The sequence below is a fragment of the Rhinopithecus bieti genome, unplaced genomic scaffold (genome assembly GCF_001698545.2).
Source record: "Rhinopithecus bieti isolate Rb0 unplaced genomic scaffold, ASM169854v2 scaffold_11744, whole genome shotgun sequence".
NCBI classification, from domain to species: domain Eukaryota; kingdom Metazoa; phylum Chordata; class Mammalia; order Primates; family Cercopithecidae; genus Rhinopithecus; species Rhinopithecus bieti.
The window spans coordinates 2,804,615-2,819,466 of NW_016807094.1; the positions used below are offsets into that span (position 1 = coordinate 2,804,615).

At 45.2% G+C, this 14,852-nt stretch overlaps 1 protein-coding gene across 5 annotated transcripts in view; it reads left to right on the top strand.

Annotated features, from left to right (window-relative positions):
- MX2 (MX dynamin like GTPase 2) overlaps positions 1-8,368 on the top strand; it is a 49,916-nt gene extending 41,548 nt beyond the window's left edge. For all 5 annotated transcript variants that reach the window (XM_017880218.1, XM_017880222.1, XM_017880221.1 and 2 more), the window contains exons 11-14: positions 1,140-1,298; positions 2,446-2,522; positions 6,179-6,433; positions 7,425-8,368. In XM_017880218.1, the coding sequence (XP_017735707.1) occupies positions 1,140-1,298; positions 2,446-2,522; positions 6,179-6,433; positions 7,425-7,667 (734 nt within the window). In that variant the 3' untranslated portion in view covers positions 7,668-8,368. The remainder of the gene's footprint in view (positions 1-1,139; positions 1,299-2,445; positions 2,523-6,178; positions 6,434-7,424) is intronic.
- The last annotated feature ends 6,484 nt before the right edge of the window (positions 8,369-14,852 follow it).

Here is a 14,852-nt window from a genome sequence, read left to right on the forward strand (position 1 = left end):
CCCAAAGTGCTGGGATTACAGGCTTGAGCCACCGCGCCCGGCCCCCTGAACACTTTTAAACTATCAGATCCCGTGAGAACTCACTATCATGAGGGCAGCATGAGAAAAACCACCCCCATGATCCAGTCACCTCCCACCAGGAGACCTTATCAATTTCCTGGCGTGACCTATCTTGCCTTGACATGCTAACCCACAAACCACCTCCAAGTCCCAGGGAGCTCCCCCTGCCCAGGGGCTGCAGCATCCTCGTCCACCAGGGCAGGACCTGGGGTCACTGCTCCCCAAGGTGTCTTCACCTGCTCTCTTGACACATGGGGATTATAATTTGGGATGAGATTTGGGTGGGGACACAAAGCCAAACACAATTTGAGATGAGATTTGGGTGGGCACACAGAGCCAAACCATCTCATTGCGTGTATGCTGTTGTGTTTTTGTTCTGGCACTTGGAGAAAACAGCACTATTTACCTCTGTGGTAAGATCCCTCCAACTGTAATCTGTGGCTATATGCTTAGGAGGTGAGGGGTACAAGATTAATTTTCCATATTCATTTAACTGGTCAGATTTTTGTGTTTAGTTTTGTTTTTATTTTTCAGAGACAGGCTCTTGCTGTCACCCAGGCTGGAGTGCAGTGGTGCGATCACTCACATAGCTGGGACTAGAGGCACACACCACCATGCCGGGCTAATCTTTTTTTATTTTTGTAGAGACAGGATCTTGTTATGTTGCCCAGGCTGGTCTCGAACTCCTAGCCTCAAGTGATCCTCCCACCTCGACCTCCCAAAGTGATGATATTACAGGTGTGAGCCACCACACCTGGCCTCTGATCAGGTTTTTGTTTGTTTGTTTTGTTTTGTTTTGTTTTGTTTTCCTACCAGTTAGAAATAGTAACTTCTCTCTTGGGGTGATGACTTTCAATTGAAACACATTTTCATAGAATAAGATTTTTGTTTCCCAAAAGTCAGTATTTCTTAAACTCCTGTTATTAGACCATGAATATTTTTCTCATTGTGAACAAAACTCCACTTTGCAACACTGCCTCTGCGTACAGTGGGGAGCAAGACTTTAAAAAACTGTTGCTAGCTTTACAACGTCTGCAGAATTATTAGAATTCACCATGGAGGTCTGTTCAATGTTGCAGTTAAAAATATTATCCATGAAGAAGTTGAAAAATATGAAAAGCAGTATCGAGGCAAGGAGCTTCTGGGATTTGTCAACTACAAGACATTTGAGACCATCGTGCATCAGTACATCCAGCAGCTGGTGGAGCCCGCCCTTAGCATGCTCCAAAAAGCCGTAGGTGAGGACTTTCATGCAGGACTCCCAAACCATCACTCTCGTACCTTCCATAGACCCCAATGCCTTGGAGGAAGAGATTGGAATGGAGTTACCAAACACAGCCTGCAGACCAGCTCACTGGTGTGCTAGATTGCTACTTGGTGTGGTCTGTGAGCCAGCAGCACTGGCAAGGCCTGGGAGCCGGTCAGAGCTGCAGATTCTGCCCTTCTGCCTGAGAACTCGTACTGAGGTTTTGAGGAGATGGGGAAGCATGCTGAGTGCTGTAGGCGCTTTCCATCACTGTCCTTCAAACACACGGAGGAGGCGGGGAAGATGGTTTCTCTTGTCTTTAGGGGGCAGGCAGAGGGTGCACACGTGCTTCATCTGTATCATACGCAGTCCCCAACACAGCTGTGTAAGGCAGCGGTCCCCAGTCTTTACGGCACCAGAGACTGCTTTCATGGAAGACAATTTTTTTCCACAGGCCCGGTGAGGGGTGAGAGGGATGGCTCTGGGATGATTCAACTGCATTGTATTTATTGTGCACTTTATTTATATGATTATTACACTGTAATATATAATGAAATAATTACACAGCTCATCATAATGTAGAATCCTCATCATGGTGGGAGCCCTCAGCTTGTCTTCCTGCAACTAGACGGTCCCACCGGGGAAGTGATGGGAGACAGTGACAGATCTTCAGGCATGAGTTTCTCATGAGGAACATGCAACCTAGATCCCTCGCATGTGCAGTTCTCAACAGGGTTTGTGCACCTGTGAGAATCTAGTGCCACCGCAGATGTGAAAGGAGGTGGGGCTCAGGCAGCAATGCTCACTAGCTCACTGCACATCTGCCGGACGTGGACTGGAATTGGTCCAGCCCGGAAGTTGCGGACCCCTGATGATGTAAAGAATAGTCAGAGGTTAACATGCACACAGGCACGGGAAGTGGATGGGACCTGCCCAGGCTGCACGAGGGCTGGATTGCATGTCCCTGGAATGACGTCCTACCCTCTCCTATCTTGGTCTGCCGGCCTAGGAAACTCAGTCTCCTGGAATGGGTCAGGGTATCATCAGTCATCCTCCCTGTGTCTTTAACCATTTTATTTCTGCTTGTGTTTTACTGATGTTTTCTTTTTTTTTTTTTTTTTTTTTTTTTTTTTGGTCAGAAATTATCTGGCAAGCTTTCATTAACATGGCCAAAAAACATTTTGGTGAATTCTTCAACCTTAACCATACTGTTCAGGTAAGCGCCCAGAGTTCACTTGCTAGTCACCTGGACCACTGGCTGTTTAACCTTGAGAGAAGCTGGATATGTTCACTGTCGTTTGGAACCATGAGGCCAGGGATGCAATGGCAGGCTGGCGGGGCTGGCGACTCCAGGAGCACCTGCCTGCTTGGCTTCTGCTCAGGAGGAGGCTTCACTCCCCAGGAGAAATGAAAGGAGGCCCGTGCCCTGCCATCTGTTTTGCATGACCTCGCGCAGGACGTGGGGCTCCACCAAGGATGAGCTGGTAGGCTGAATCTTTTTCAAGCATAAAGCACAGCATTGTTCACTAGTCCTACTCCCAAGTTTGTATGTTTGACTCAAAGATGTTGCTCTGTGGGTTTCTACTTAGCAACTCTTCCCTGAGTTACCTTCAGCAAAGGCAAGAGAGGACATGTGCCACATGGACTCTAAATAAAATTCCTCTTCTGCCCAGGCCTGGGCTCGTGGATTGAAATCTCATTCCATAGTACAGGCAAGCAAGAAGGACAATTTCTGTCATTTTTCCATCATGTAGATTAATTTCTTCTTTCACACTTTTGGCCTGTTGGTAAAAATTAAATCTCAGTTCTGACTCTCGCCTACTTTCTCAGGGGCTGTGTCTGAGTCCCAGGTGCCTGCTCATGGGGTGGGTGAACTGCCTGGTCCCCAGTCACCAAGATGTCCATTGTCCTTCCCAGGCCTTGGTCCCTTGGTCCCTGAGCTCCTGCCAACCCCCACCGGGACACATGAAGCACTCTGCTGCATGTCCAACTGCTCTGGGCCGTGGGAACTCTGGCATTAACCAAGGCTCTTCACCTCTTTTGTGCTGCCCTTGGATAGACACAGCCTTGCAACAGCTCCCGGCTCCATACCAGGGACTATGGGGCTCTCCAAGGCCATGGCCTGCGCACTCCCCAGAGCCACATCAGAGCCTGGGGGGCGCGTTGCCTCCTGGGTCACAAATCTTGAGGAGTGCAGCACAGGCCACTTCTGCTCCCAGAGGGTCTACCGTCCATCGTTGTGTAGACCGAAAAGTGACTGAGGCAGATCTGCCTCGATCCGAGGTTTATTTTGCCCAGGTCGAGGATGTACCTGGGAAAAAGAAACACAAGTCCCAGTGCGATCTGTGACCTGTGCTTTTCCTATCGAGGGTTTTAGAGGAACCTCAGTATTTGAAAAGGAAAGAGCAAGCGGGGAAGAAAGAAGGAGGGTAGGCAATGAGGCAGAGGTCACACTCTTGTAAGACTCTGACCAGCACTCAATGAATCTACACGTTATATGTGAAAAGAAAGGCGTGGAGGGCAAGTCAATCATGCATTCATCTTGCGCTCAGTAAATCTACATTTTACATCGGATAAAGTGTGCATGTGAAATCACAGCTTCTGTTTGGGAACAAAAGAAAGAGTTAACTTTCCCTTTGGTATAGTAAGTTTGTGGCCCCAAGATTCTACTTTTCTTTCACAGTTGTCACATATACTTAAAAAAATAGAAAAGAAAGAGAGAGAGAAAGAACCAGCACCTGTGAAACTTCACCTCTGAAACTCACCCTCTTACTCTCAAGCCACTGCTTCTGCTTTCAGTTTTTAAAAGTCTGTTTGAAACTCAAAAGCCTAGGCCAGGCATAGTGGCCCACGCCTGTAATCCTAGCACTTTGGGAGGCCGAGGCAGGCAGATCACTTGAGGTCAGGAGTTCGAGACCAGCCTGGCCAACCCAGTGAAACCCTTGTGTCTCCTAAAAATACAAAAATTAGCCGGAAATCACTTGAACCTGGGAGGCGAAGGTTGCAGTGAGTCGAGACTATGCCACTGCACTGTAGTCTGGGCAACAGGGCGAGACTCCATCTCAAAAACAAAAAAAAGAAAAAGAAACTCAAAGCCAGGACATAACAGTCTTAGTTCAAGCTTCTATCACAAAGTCCCACAAACTGGATGTGTCTTATTAACAATAAAAATTTGTTTCTCATGGTTCTGGAGGCAGGGAGCCTGAGATCAGTGTATGGGCATGGTCAGGTGGCAGTGAGGGCTCTCTTTCAGGTTGCGGACAGCCACCACCTTCTTGTGTACCCTCACACGGTGGAAAGAGCTCTCTGGGGTTCCTTTATAAGGGCCTCAGTCACATTCATGAGGCTCTACCATCATGATTAATTGCCTCCCACCTCCCAATACCATTACCTTTCTACTTTGTTTTCAACATGTAAATTCGGGGGTGGGGGACACAAATGTTGAGTCCGTAGCAGTGACCCTGTGATCCCCGTTCTCTGCTACATCACCTCTTTTCTTTTCTTTTTTTTTTTTTTTTTGTTTTTGAGATGAAGTCTCACTCTGTCACTCAGGCTGGAGTGCAGTGGTGCCATCTCGGCTCACTGCAACATCTGCCTCCCGGGTTCAAGCGATTCTCTTGCCTCAGCCTCCCAAGTAGCTGGGATTACAAGCGCCTGCCACCACACCCAGCTAATTTTTGTATTTTTAGTAGAGATGGGGTTTTGTCATGTTGGCCAAGCTGGTCTCAAACTCCTGACCTCAGGTGATCCACCTGCCTCAGTCTCCCAGTGCTGGGATTACAGGTGTGAGCTGCCGCACCCAGCCTTTTTGAGACAGCAGTTTCGGGGCCGTCGCGGTGGCTCAAGCCTTGTAATCCCAGCCACTTTGGGAGGCCGCAGACGGCGGATCACAAGGTCGGAGATCGAGGACCGATCCTGGGAACTAACATGGTGAAACCGGTCTCTACTAAAAAAATACAAAAAAACTAGCCGGGCGCGGTTGGTGCGGCACCCTGTAGTCCCATGCTACATCGGGAGGCTGAGGCAGTGAGAATGGCGTGACCCGGGAGGCGGAGCTTGCAGTGAGCTGAGAACACTCAGTCCACTGCACTCCAGACTGGGCGAACAGAAGCGAGATACGTCTCAAAAAAAAAAAAAAAAAAAGATAGAGTTTCGCTCTTGTTGTCCAGGCTGGAGTGCATTGGTGTGACAGCTCACTGCAACCTCTGCCTCCCGGATTCAAGTGATTCTCCTGCCTCAGCCTCCCAAGTAGCTGGGATTACAGGCGTTCGCCACCACACCCAGCTAATTTTGTATTTTTAGTAGAGATGAGGTTTCACGATGTTGGCCAGGCTGGTCTTGAACTCCTGATCTCAAGTGATCCACCCTCCTCAGCCTCCCAAAGTGCTGGGATTACAGGCGTGAGCCATCGTGCCCAGTCAACCTCTTTCTTCCTTGACTGCATGGGTGACGTAGGAGCCCTGGGATTCCTGGGAAACAGGTATATCACACTGTTATCCCAGTGTCAGCACTGGAACCATTCCAGCAGAAGTAGAACTCCAGGAATGACTGACACCGTCCCAACAGTATGGACTAAGCCTGTTCCTGATGAAGGAGCAGAAAGCTGGTGGTGTGGGAGGGACTGGGGATGGCCGTAGAGGAAGAAAGGGCAGGACAGAAGGTATGTTGCAAGCGGGGAGTGAAGAAACCAGGTTCATAAGGAGAGAAAGAGCGAAGTGGGACTTTCTAAAAATCACCATTTCAAGTCTCAGGACGTCTTTGACCTCAGATTCATTTTAATTCTGAGTTCAGCATCATAGTACTTCCAAATGTGTTTAAGCCGCCAGGAAAGAAGAAAAAGAAGTAATGTGCTTGTCTTTCTTATCTAACCAGAGCAAGATTGAAGACATAAAAGTGAGACACACAGAAAAGGCAGAAAACATGATCCAACTTCAGTTCAGAATGGAGCAGATTGTTTTTTGTCAAGATCAGATTTACAGTGTTGTTGTGAAGAAAGTCCGAGAAGATATTTTTAACCCTGTGGCGAAGCCTTCACAGAATATGAAGTTGAACTCGCATTTTCCCATTAATGAGTCTTCAGTTTCCTCCTTTAATGAAATAGGCGTCCACCTGCACGCCTACTTCTCCGTGAGTTCCCCGGGGGGCAGGATCTGTGCTCTCTGGCATTTGTGGAGTTGAGCAGGGACTATGCTAACCTAGAGAGGCTTTGCTGAGGGAAGGAGGGAGGGACCACTACAATGTATTAAGCCCTTTTGTACTATGATAAACTACTTATGTATTTTCTCATTTATAATTTTACACGAGCCCTGCGAAGGCATGTTTAATTAATTTCCCCACAATCAGTTTTTAAAGTGAGCAGAGCGTGTACTCAAAATTAATTCCGACCCCAAAATTCTTTATATTTCATATGCAGTCCATGAATTACAAAATTACTATGATCAGAATACAGCAAAATACAACAAACGTCAGTGATAATGGCTATGAATCAGCTTTCTTTGGTGTTCAGAAGGCACTAACGTGCCACACTCACCAGCCCCACAAGATAGGAATGAAATTTCCTTTCCCTAGATTTTGTGACCCAATGAACTTTTTGGCCTCTGACTTTCTATCCAGTATGCAAGTATCACTGTGCCCAGGAAGGAAAAATAGCTTTTAAACTGCAAAGACACCCACCTCCCGAAGCCCTTTCTCAATCAGAATAGAGTGGTTTCCCAGCCATGGGCACCTGGCTGCCAGACACACTGGCTGCATCTATGAAGATGGAATGAGGGGAGGATTCGAAATGGCCCTGATGCATACCCAGAAGGGAGCCAGGGGAGTCCTGGGCCGGGGGTTCTCTCTAGCAGGGAGGAGCTGTGGGGATGCCCGGCGGTGGTATGGGCTTGCTAGCCTAGCAGGGGGATTCTTAGTGCTAGAGGGGATGCCTGGAAGTAAAGAGGGGTCAGTGCAGATGGAACCTTCGTGGGCTTGATGCTGACCACTGGAGTGGAGGTGGGCGGGCCCACCAGAGCTTCGCAAGGCAACCATATGCCCATCCAAGAACTCCAGGCCTTCTCTCTGCAACCACAGGCCTTGGGCTGAGACCACTCCAGCAAACCCTTCTTTCTCCCTCTTCCAGGAAACCAGCCAACGTCTCGCCAACCAGATCCCATTTATAATTCAGTATTTTATGCTCCGAGAGAATGGTGACTCCTTGCAGAAAGCCATGATGCAGATACTACAGGAAAAAAACCGCTATTCCTGGCTGCTTCAAGAGCACAGTGAGACCGCCACCAAGAGAAAAATCCTTAAGGAGAGAATTTACCGGCTCACTCAGGCACGGCACGCGCTCTGTCAGTTCTCCAGCAAAGAGAGCCACTGAAGGGCGGCGGTGCCTGTGCTTGTTTTCTTGTACATATTCATTCTAAGGGGAGATGGTGCAGGGTGCTGCTTCTGCTTTCGGGGCCACACTCTTCTGTTACTATCTGTGTCCATCTCTACCGTGCTCCCTCAGCATCAGAGCATACATCAGGGCTCTACACAGGCTCAGCTCTCTCCACCACCCAGCTCTTTCCTGACCTTCATGAAGGGGTGGGTCTCCAGTCCTTGGGCCCTGTAGCACACAGTTGCAGTGTCCTAAGCTACTGCTCTCATTCTTTACTAATTTGCATTTGTGTTCCCTTCCCCCTACAAGATTATAGACCCCAGAGTGGGAAGGTCCAGGTCAAATTCTTTTGTATGTCCAGTCTTTTGCACAGCACCTGCAACGTTGTAACTGCTTAATAAATGACATCTCACTGAACGAATGAGTGCCGTGGAGTGACAGAGATACCTGAGGCTATCGCTGAAGCCCAGGCCTTGGACATTTAGTGACCGTTAGCTGGTCCCTTTCAGATCCACTGGCCATGCCCCCTGCTTCCCATGGGTCACTGTCATTGTGTTTCCCGGCTTCTCCACTCCCCCCTATAAAGGAGCCTGAGTGATTCTCTTTTCTTCTTGTTTCCCTGATTATGATGAGCTACCATTGCTCTATTAAGTCTTGAAGAGGATTTTAATAAAGCAAAGAAACTTTTTAAAAATGTAGGCAGGTTCAGTGACTCATACCTATAATCCCAGTGACTCTGGAGACTGAAGCAGGAGGATTGCTTGAGCCCAGGAGTTCAAGACCAGACTGGGCAACATAGTGAGACCCTGTCTCTAAAAAAATTTGTTTGTAAGTAGCCAGACATGGTGGTGCACACCTGTAGTCCCAGCTACTCAGGTGGCTGAAGCAGGAGGATCCCTTGAGCCCAGGACTTTGAGGCTGCAGTGAGCCATGACTGCACCATTCACTACAACCTGGGTGACAGAGTGAGAGCGGGACTGTCTCTGAATACACACACACACACACACACACACATACACACACACAGAGAACTTCACACCAGTGATCATCATTACGGGTAATTTTAGAAAGATTATATGAATTTCTTTCTTCATTTGCTGTAAAAGATATTGGAAAAGAAAGTTCAAGTCAAAAATCACAGCTTGACCAGCATCCCCAAGAGGTCTCTTGCAGATGTCTCTTTGATTTGTGTTCAAATGTTAATGTATTAGTCTGCTATAGCTGCCATAACAAATATCACATGCTGGGTGGCTTAAGCTACAGAAATTTATTTCCTCCCACCTCCAGAGGCTGGAAGTCTGAGATCAAAGTGTTGCTAGGTTTGGTTTCTCCTGAGGTTTCTCTCCTTGGCTTACAGACTGCCACCTTTTCACGAGGTGTATGCTTGGCATCTTTCTTTTATCTTACAAGGACACCAGTCCTCTTGAATCAGGTCCCCACCCTCAGGGCTTCATTTAAGCTTGATCACCTCTTTAAAGACCCTACTTCCAAATGCAGTCACATTGAGAGTTAAGACCTCAACATATGAATTTGTGTGGCGCCGGTGGGGGGTGGGCGGGGGATGCATAATTTGGTCCATTACAGCAAGTAAGAAAATAGACATGTGCATTCTGAACACAAAACTCGAGCAATGACCAAAAACTTGGAAAATGGTATCTCTAATTCAAAAGGCAGCAGATCTGGCCTGAAGCAAACCAAATGATCTGGAAAGACTGACATTGATCGATTACTTGCAATCTTCCAAATATGGAATTCGGGGATATGTTCCAGTTATCTATTGCTGTGTAACAATCACCCCAAAACTTAGTGGCTTAAAACAGCAGATGTATTCTTTCTCTGGATTCTGTGGGAAGTCTGTGTTGTTCCTCTGCTTGTCTCACCTGTGCATCATAGTCACACAGAAGCTAGATGAGGCTGGGAGGTCCAAGGGAGCCTCACTCTTCAAACTACATTTCCATAAGGAACACTTGGGTTTCATTAGCACTGATTTCTGATTTCCAAAATTAAGAATGTCAACCTAAAAGGAAGAAGCTGGCTTTTTTTTTTTTTTTTTTTCCAGAGGGAAAATGGTGGTTAAGAGGCAGGACTCATGTACATTTCCCACTTGGATGGACAGAACAGCATGTGGAGACTCACATTGTGAGCTTTTTCTCCAAGAACTACCTCAAGAACACAGCAGGAAAACCAAAGAAATTCACAGACCCTTTGAAAGAAGTGGCTTGTCACTGCAAACACTGTGAGACAGCCGAGAAACTGTGAGCGCCCGAGATGTAAGAGGGGAAAGCACCTCCAAACACACATCCTCACTGGGGAACCCAAAAATCCCAGATCATGGGGGAAGGATTTAACAGTACCTAGAGGTGAAATAAATTTAGAGAGCTGAGTGAAATATAAAAGTAGTAGAAGCGGCCGGGTGCAGTGGCTAATGCCTGTAATCCCAGCACTTTGGGACGCTGAGGCAGGCGGATCACGAGGTCAGGAGATCAAGACCATCCTGGCTAACACCGTGAAACCCCGTCTCTACTAAAAATACAAAAAAAATTAGCTGAGCACCGTGGTGGGCGCCTGTAGTCCCAGCTACTCAGGAGGCTGAGGCAGGAGAATGGTGTGAACCCGGGAGGCGGAGCTTGCAGTGAGCCGAGATCGTGCCACTGCACTCCAGCCTGGGCAACAGAATGAGACTCTGTCTCAAAAAAAAAAGAAAAAAAAAAAGGAGTAGAAGCAGTGGGAAGAGCCCTCCAGGCACTCCTGGTCCCCAGGGAAACCCAGGGAAGCCGTTTCTGACTTTAATCTCAAAGGGGTCCCTGGGGAGGGCAGCCAGTGGAAGTGGGGAAGGGCCACAGGGAGGAGACTTCCAGCTGAACTTTGTAATAATTCTGACTGATCGTGAATTTGCCTGGGCAGCATCCAGGGCAGGGAGAAGGGGAAATGGGAAGTACAGCCAGGAGCACAGAAGCCATGACAGGCAGGGAGGGATGTGGCCTGAAAGCCCAGCTTGCTTTCTCAGCAGGGAGGCTGTAGCCTGGGGCAAGATCTCAGTCCTGTGCACTAGAGGCCTGGATATAAATTCGGCTCTGTTGGATGTTGGGGGAGCATGGTGGGAGCCAGACTGGCCTTCTTGGCTGCATGGAAGCTGGATGAGGCCTGTCACTGCCAGCTTTCCCTCACCTTCCTGGTGTCCTGTATGACACAGCAGAGGCAGACATAATCCCCCTGGGAATATATCTCCATAAGCCTGAGAAGCACACCCCCGTCACCCACAGCAGCCATAGCAAGCTCTGCCCGAGGAGAGTCTGAGCTCAGACAAGCCTACCCCTGCCCCCACCTGATGGTCTTTCTTTACCTGCCCTGGTATTCAAAGACAAAAGACATAATCTCCTGGGAGCTCTATGGCCCCACCCATCACTTAAGAAACAGAAATACTTAATCCAGGCCACCTTAGGGCAAGTTTATATCCTTCCTATACTATGGCAGCTATTGCCCTCTTTGTAGCACCACCTCTTGGCTGGAGGCCAACCCACTCAAGCCATTACAGCAACTCAGAACAATCCTGCCCCAAGAGAAAAAGAAAACAACAGCTAATTCCACTGCCTGTAATATCCTGGCTAGCCAGAGGTCCTGAGTCTGTCCCCGTGACAACTTCACTGCTAGCATAACCAGCATTTGAGAAAACCAGCACACTAAACAAAACTACAAGCAAGGACGCTCATAGAGTCCACTTTACTCCCCTGCTACCTACACCAGGGCAGATGCTGGTGTCCGTGGCTGAGAGACCTACAGACGTATCACATCACAGGGCTTTTTTCAGACACTCTCTGTACCAGCCCAGAGCCTGGTAGCTCTGCTGGATGGCTAGACCCTGAAGAACAATAACAATCACTGCTGTCTAGTTCTCAGGAAGCCCCATTCCTAGGGGAAGGCAGAGAACACCACATCAAAGGATCACCTTTTCGGACAAAATAATCTGAACAGTGGCCCTCGAGTCCCAGGTCTTTCCTCTGACATAGTCTGCCCAAATAAGAAGGAACCCAGAAAAACAATTCTGGTAATATGACAAAACAAGGCTCTTTAACACCCTCAAAAGATCACACCAGATTACCAGCAATGGATCCAAACCAAGAATAAATCTCTGAATTCCTAGAAAAATAGTTTAGAAGGTTGATTATTAAGCTACTCAAGGAGGCACGAGAAAGGTAAATACCAACTGAAAGAAATTTACAAAAGAATACAGGATATGAATGAAAAAATCTTCAGAGAACCAGATAGCATCAATAAAAAACAATCACAACTTCTAGAAGTTAAAGACACACTTAAAGAGAAATGGGAAATATACTGGAAAAAGTTTCAACAACGGAATGAAACAGGCAGAAGAAAACTTCAGAGCTCACACACAAGGCTTTCAAATCAACCCAATCTGACAAAGACAAAGAAAAAAATAATTGTAATGAACAAAGCCTCAAAGAAGTTTGGGTTATGTTAAACAATCAAACTTAAGAATAATTAGTGTTCCTGAGTAAGAAGAAAAATATAAATGTTTGAAAAACGTATTTGAGGAAATAACTGAGAAACAATTACCTGACATTGCTAAAGATCTAGACATACAAATACAAGAAGCTCAAAGAACACCTGGGAAATTCATTGCAAATAGATAATCACTTGGGCACACAGTCACCAGGTTATCTAAAGTTAAGACAATGGAAAGAATCTTAAGAGCTATAAGGCAAAAGCATTAGGGTAAAAGAAAAACCTATCAGATTAACAGTAGATTTCTCAGCAGAAACGACTACAAGCTAGAAAGGAATGGGGTCCTATCTGGTAGCCTCCTGAAACAAAATAATTATCAGCCAAGAATTTTGTATCCAGCAAAACTAAGCTTCATAAATGAAGGAGAAATAGTCTTTTTCAGACAGACAAATGCTGAGAGAATTCACCATTACCAAGTCAGCACTACAAGAACTGCTAAAAGGAATTCTAAATCTTGAAACAAGACATGGAAATACACCAAAATAATACCTCCTTATTATAAATCTCACATGGCCTATAAAACAGCAACACAATGGAAAAAACAAACAAGGTATTCAAGACAACAACTAGCACAATAAATAGAATAGTATCTCACATCTCAACACTAATGTTGAATGTAAATGGCCTAAATGCTTCATTTAAAAGATACAGAATTGCAGAATGGATAAGAATTCACCAGCCAAGTATCTGCTATCTTCAAAAGAAACACCTAACTCATAAAAACTCATACAAACTTAAGGTAAAGGGGTAGAAAAAGATATTCCATGCAAATAGACATCAAAAGCAAGCAGGAGTAGCTATTCTTATATCAGACAAAACAGATTTTAAAGCAACAACAGTTTTAAAAAAACAAAAAGCAAAGAGGGACATTATATAATGATAAAAGGACTAGCCCAACAGGAAAATACCGCAGTCCTAAGTATATATGCACATAACACTGGAGCTCCCAAATTTGTAAAACAATTACTACTAGACCTAAGAAACGAGATAGACAGCAACACAATAATAGTGGGAGATTTCAATACTCCACTGACAGCACTAGACAGGTCATTAAGACAGAAAGTCAACAAAGAAACAATGGACTTAAACTATACCCTAGAACAAATGAACTTAAATACGTACAGAATATTCTAACCAACAATTGCAGAATATACATTATATTCATTAGCACATGCAACATTCTCCAAGGTAGACCATATGACAGTCACAAAGCAAGTCTCAATAAATTTAAGAAAACTGAAATTATATCATGCACTCTCTCAGACCACAGTGGAATAAAATTGGAAATCAACTCCAAAAGGAACCCTCAAAATCATGCAAACACATGGAAATTAAATAATCTGCTCCTGAATGATTGTTGGGTGAAGCATGAAATCAGGATGGAAATTAAAAGATTATTTGAACCGAATGATAATAATAGTGACACAACCTGTCAAAACCTCTGGGATACAGCAAAAGTGGTGCTAAGATGGAAGTCCATAGCATTAAATGCCTACATCAAAAATAGACAAGCACAAATGGACAATCTTAAGTCCCACCTTAAGGAACTAGAGAAACAAGAACAAAACAAACCCAAACCCAGCAGAAGAAAAGAAATAACAAAGATCAGAGCAGAACTAAATGAAACTGAAACAAAAAAATACAAAAGATAAATGAAGCAAAAAGCTGGTTCTTTGAAAAAATAAACAATATTCATAGACCATTAGCAAGATTAACCAAGAAAGGAAGAGAGAGTATCAAAATAAGCTCAATCAGAAATGAAATAGGAGATAATACAACCGATATAGCACAGAAATACAAAAGATCATTCAAGGATACTATGAACACCTTTGTGTTCAAGGATACTATGAACACAAACTAGAAAAGTTAGAGGAGATGGATAAGTTACTGGAAATATACAACCCTCCTAGATTAAACCAGGAGGAAATAGAAACTGAACAAACTAATAACAAGTAGCGAGATTGAAATGTTGGCAATTTAAAAACTTGAAACTATTCTAAAACACAGAGAAAGAGGGAATCCTCCCTAAATCATTCTATGAAGCCAGTATTACTCATACCAAAACCAGGAAAGGACATACCAAAAAAAGAAAACTATAGACCAATATCCCTGATGAAATATGTAAAAATCCTCAACAAAATACGAGGTAACCAAATCCAACAGTATATTGAAAAGAATCCACCATGGTCAAGTGGGTTTTATACCATGTATGCAGGGATGTTTTAACATACACAAGTCAATAAATGTGACACACCACATAAACAGAATTAAAAACAAAAATCACATAAGCATCTCAATAGATGAAGAAAAAGCGTTTGACAAAATCCAACATCCCTTTATGATTAAAACCCTCAGCAAAATCAGCATAGAAAGGACGTACCTTAAGGTAATAAAAGCTATCCATGACAAACCCACAGTCAACATTATACTGAATGGGGAAAAGTTGAAAGCATTCCCCCTGGAGCAAGATAAGGATGCTCACTTTCACCACTTCTATCTATTCAACATGGTACTGGCAGTCCTAGCCCAAGCAATCAGACAAGAGAAAGAAATAAAAGGCATCCAAATTAGTAAAGAGTAAGTCAAATTGTCACTGTTCACCAATGATATGATTATATACCTAGAAAACCTTACAATACTTGTCCAAAAAGCTCTTAG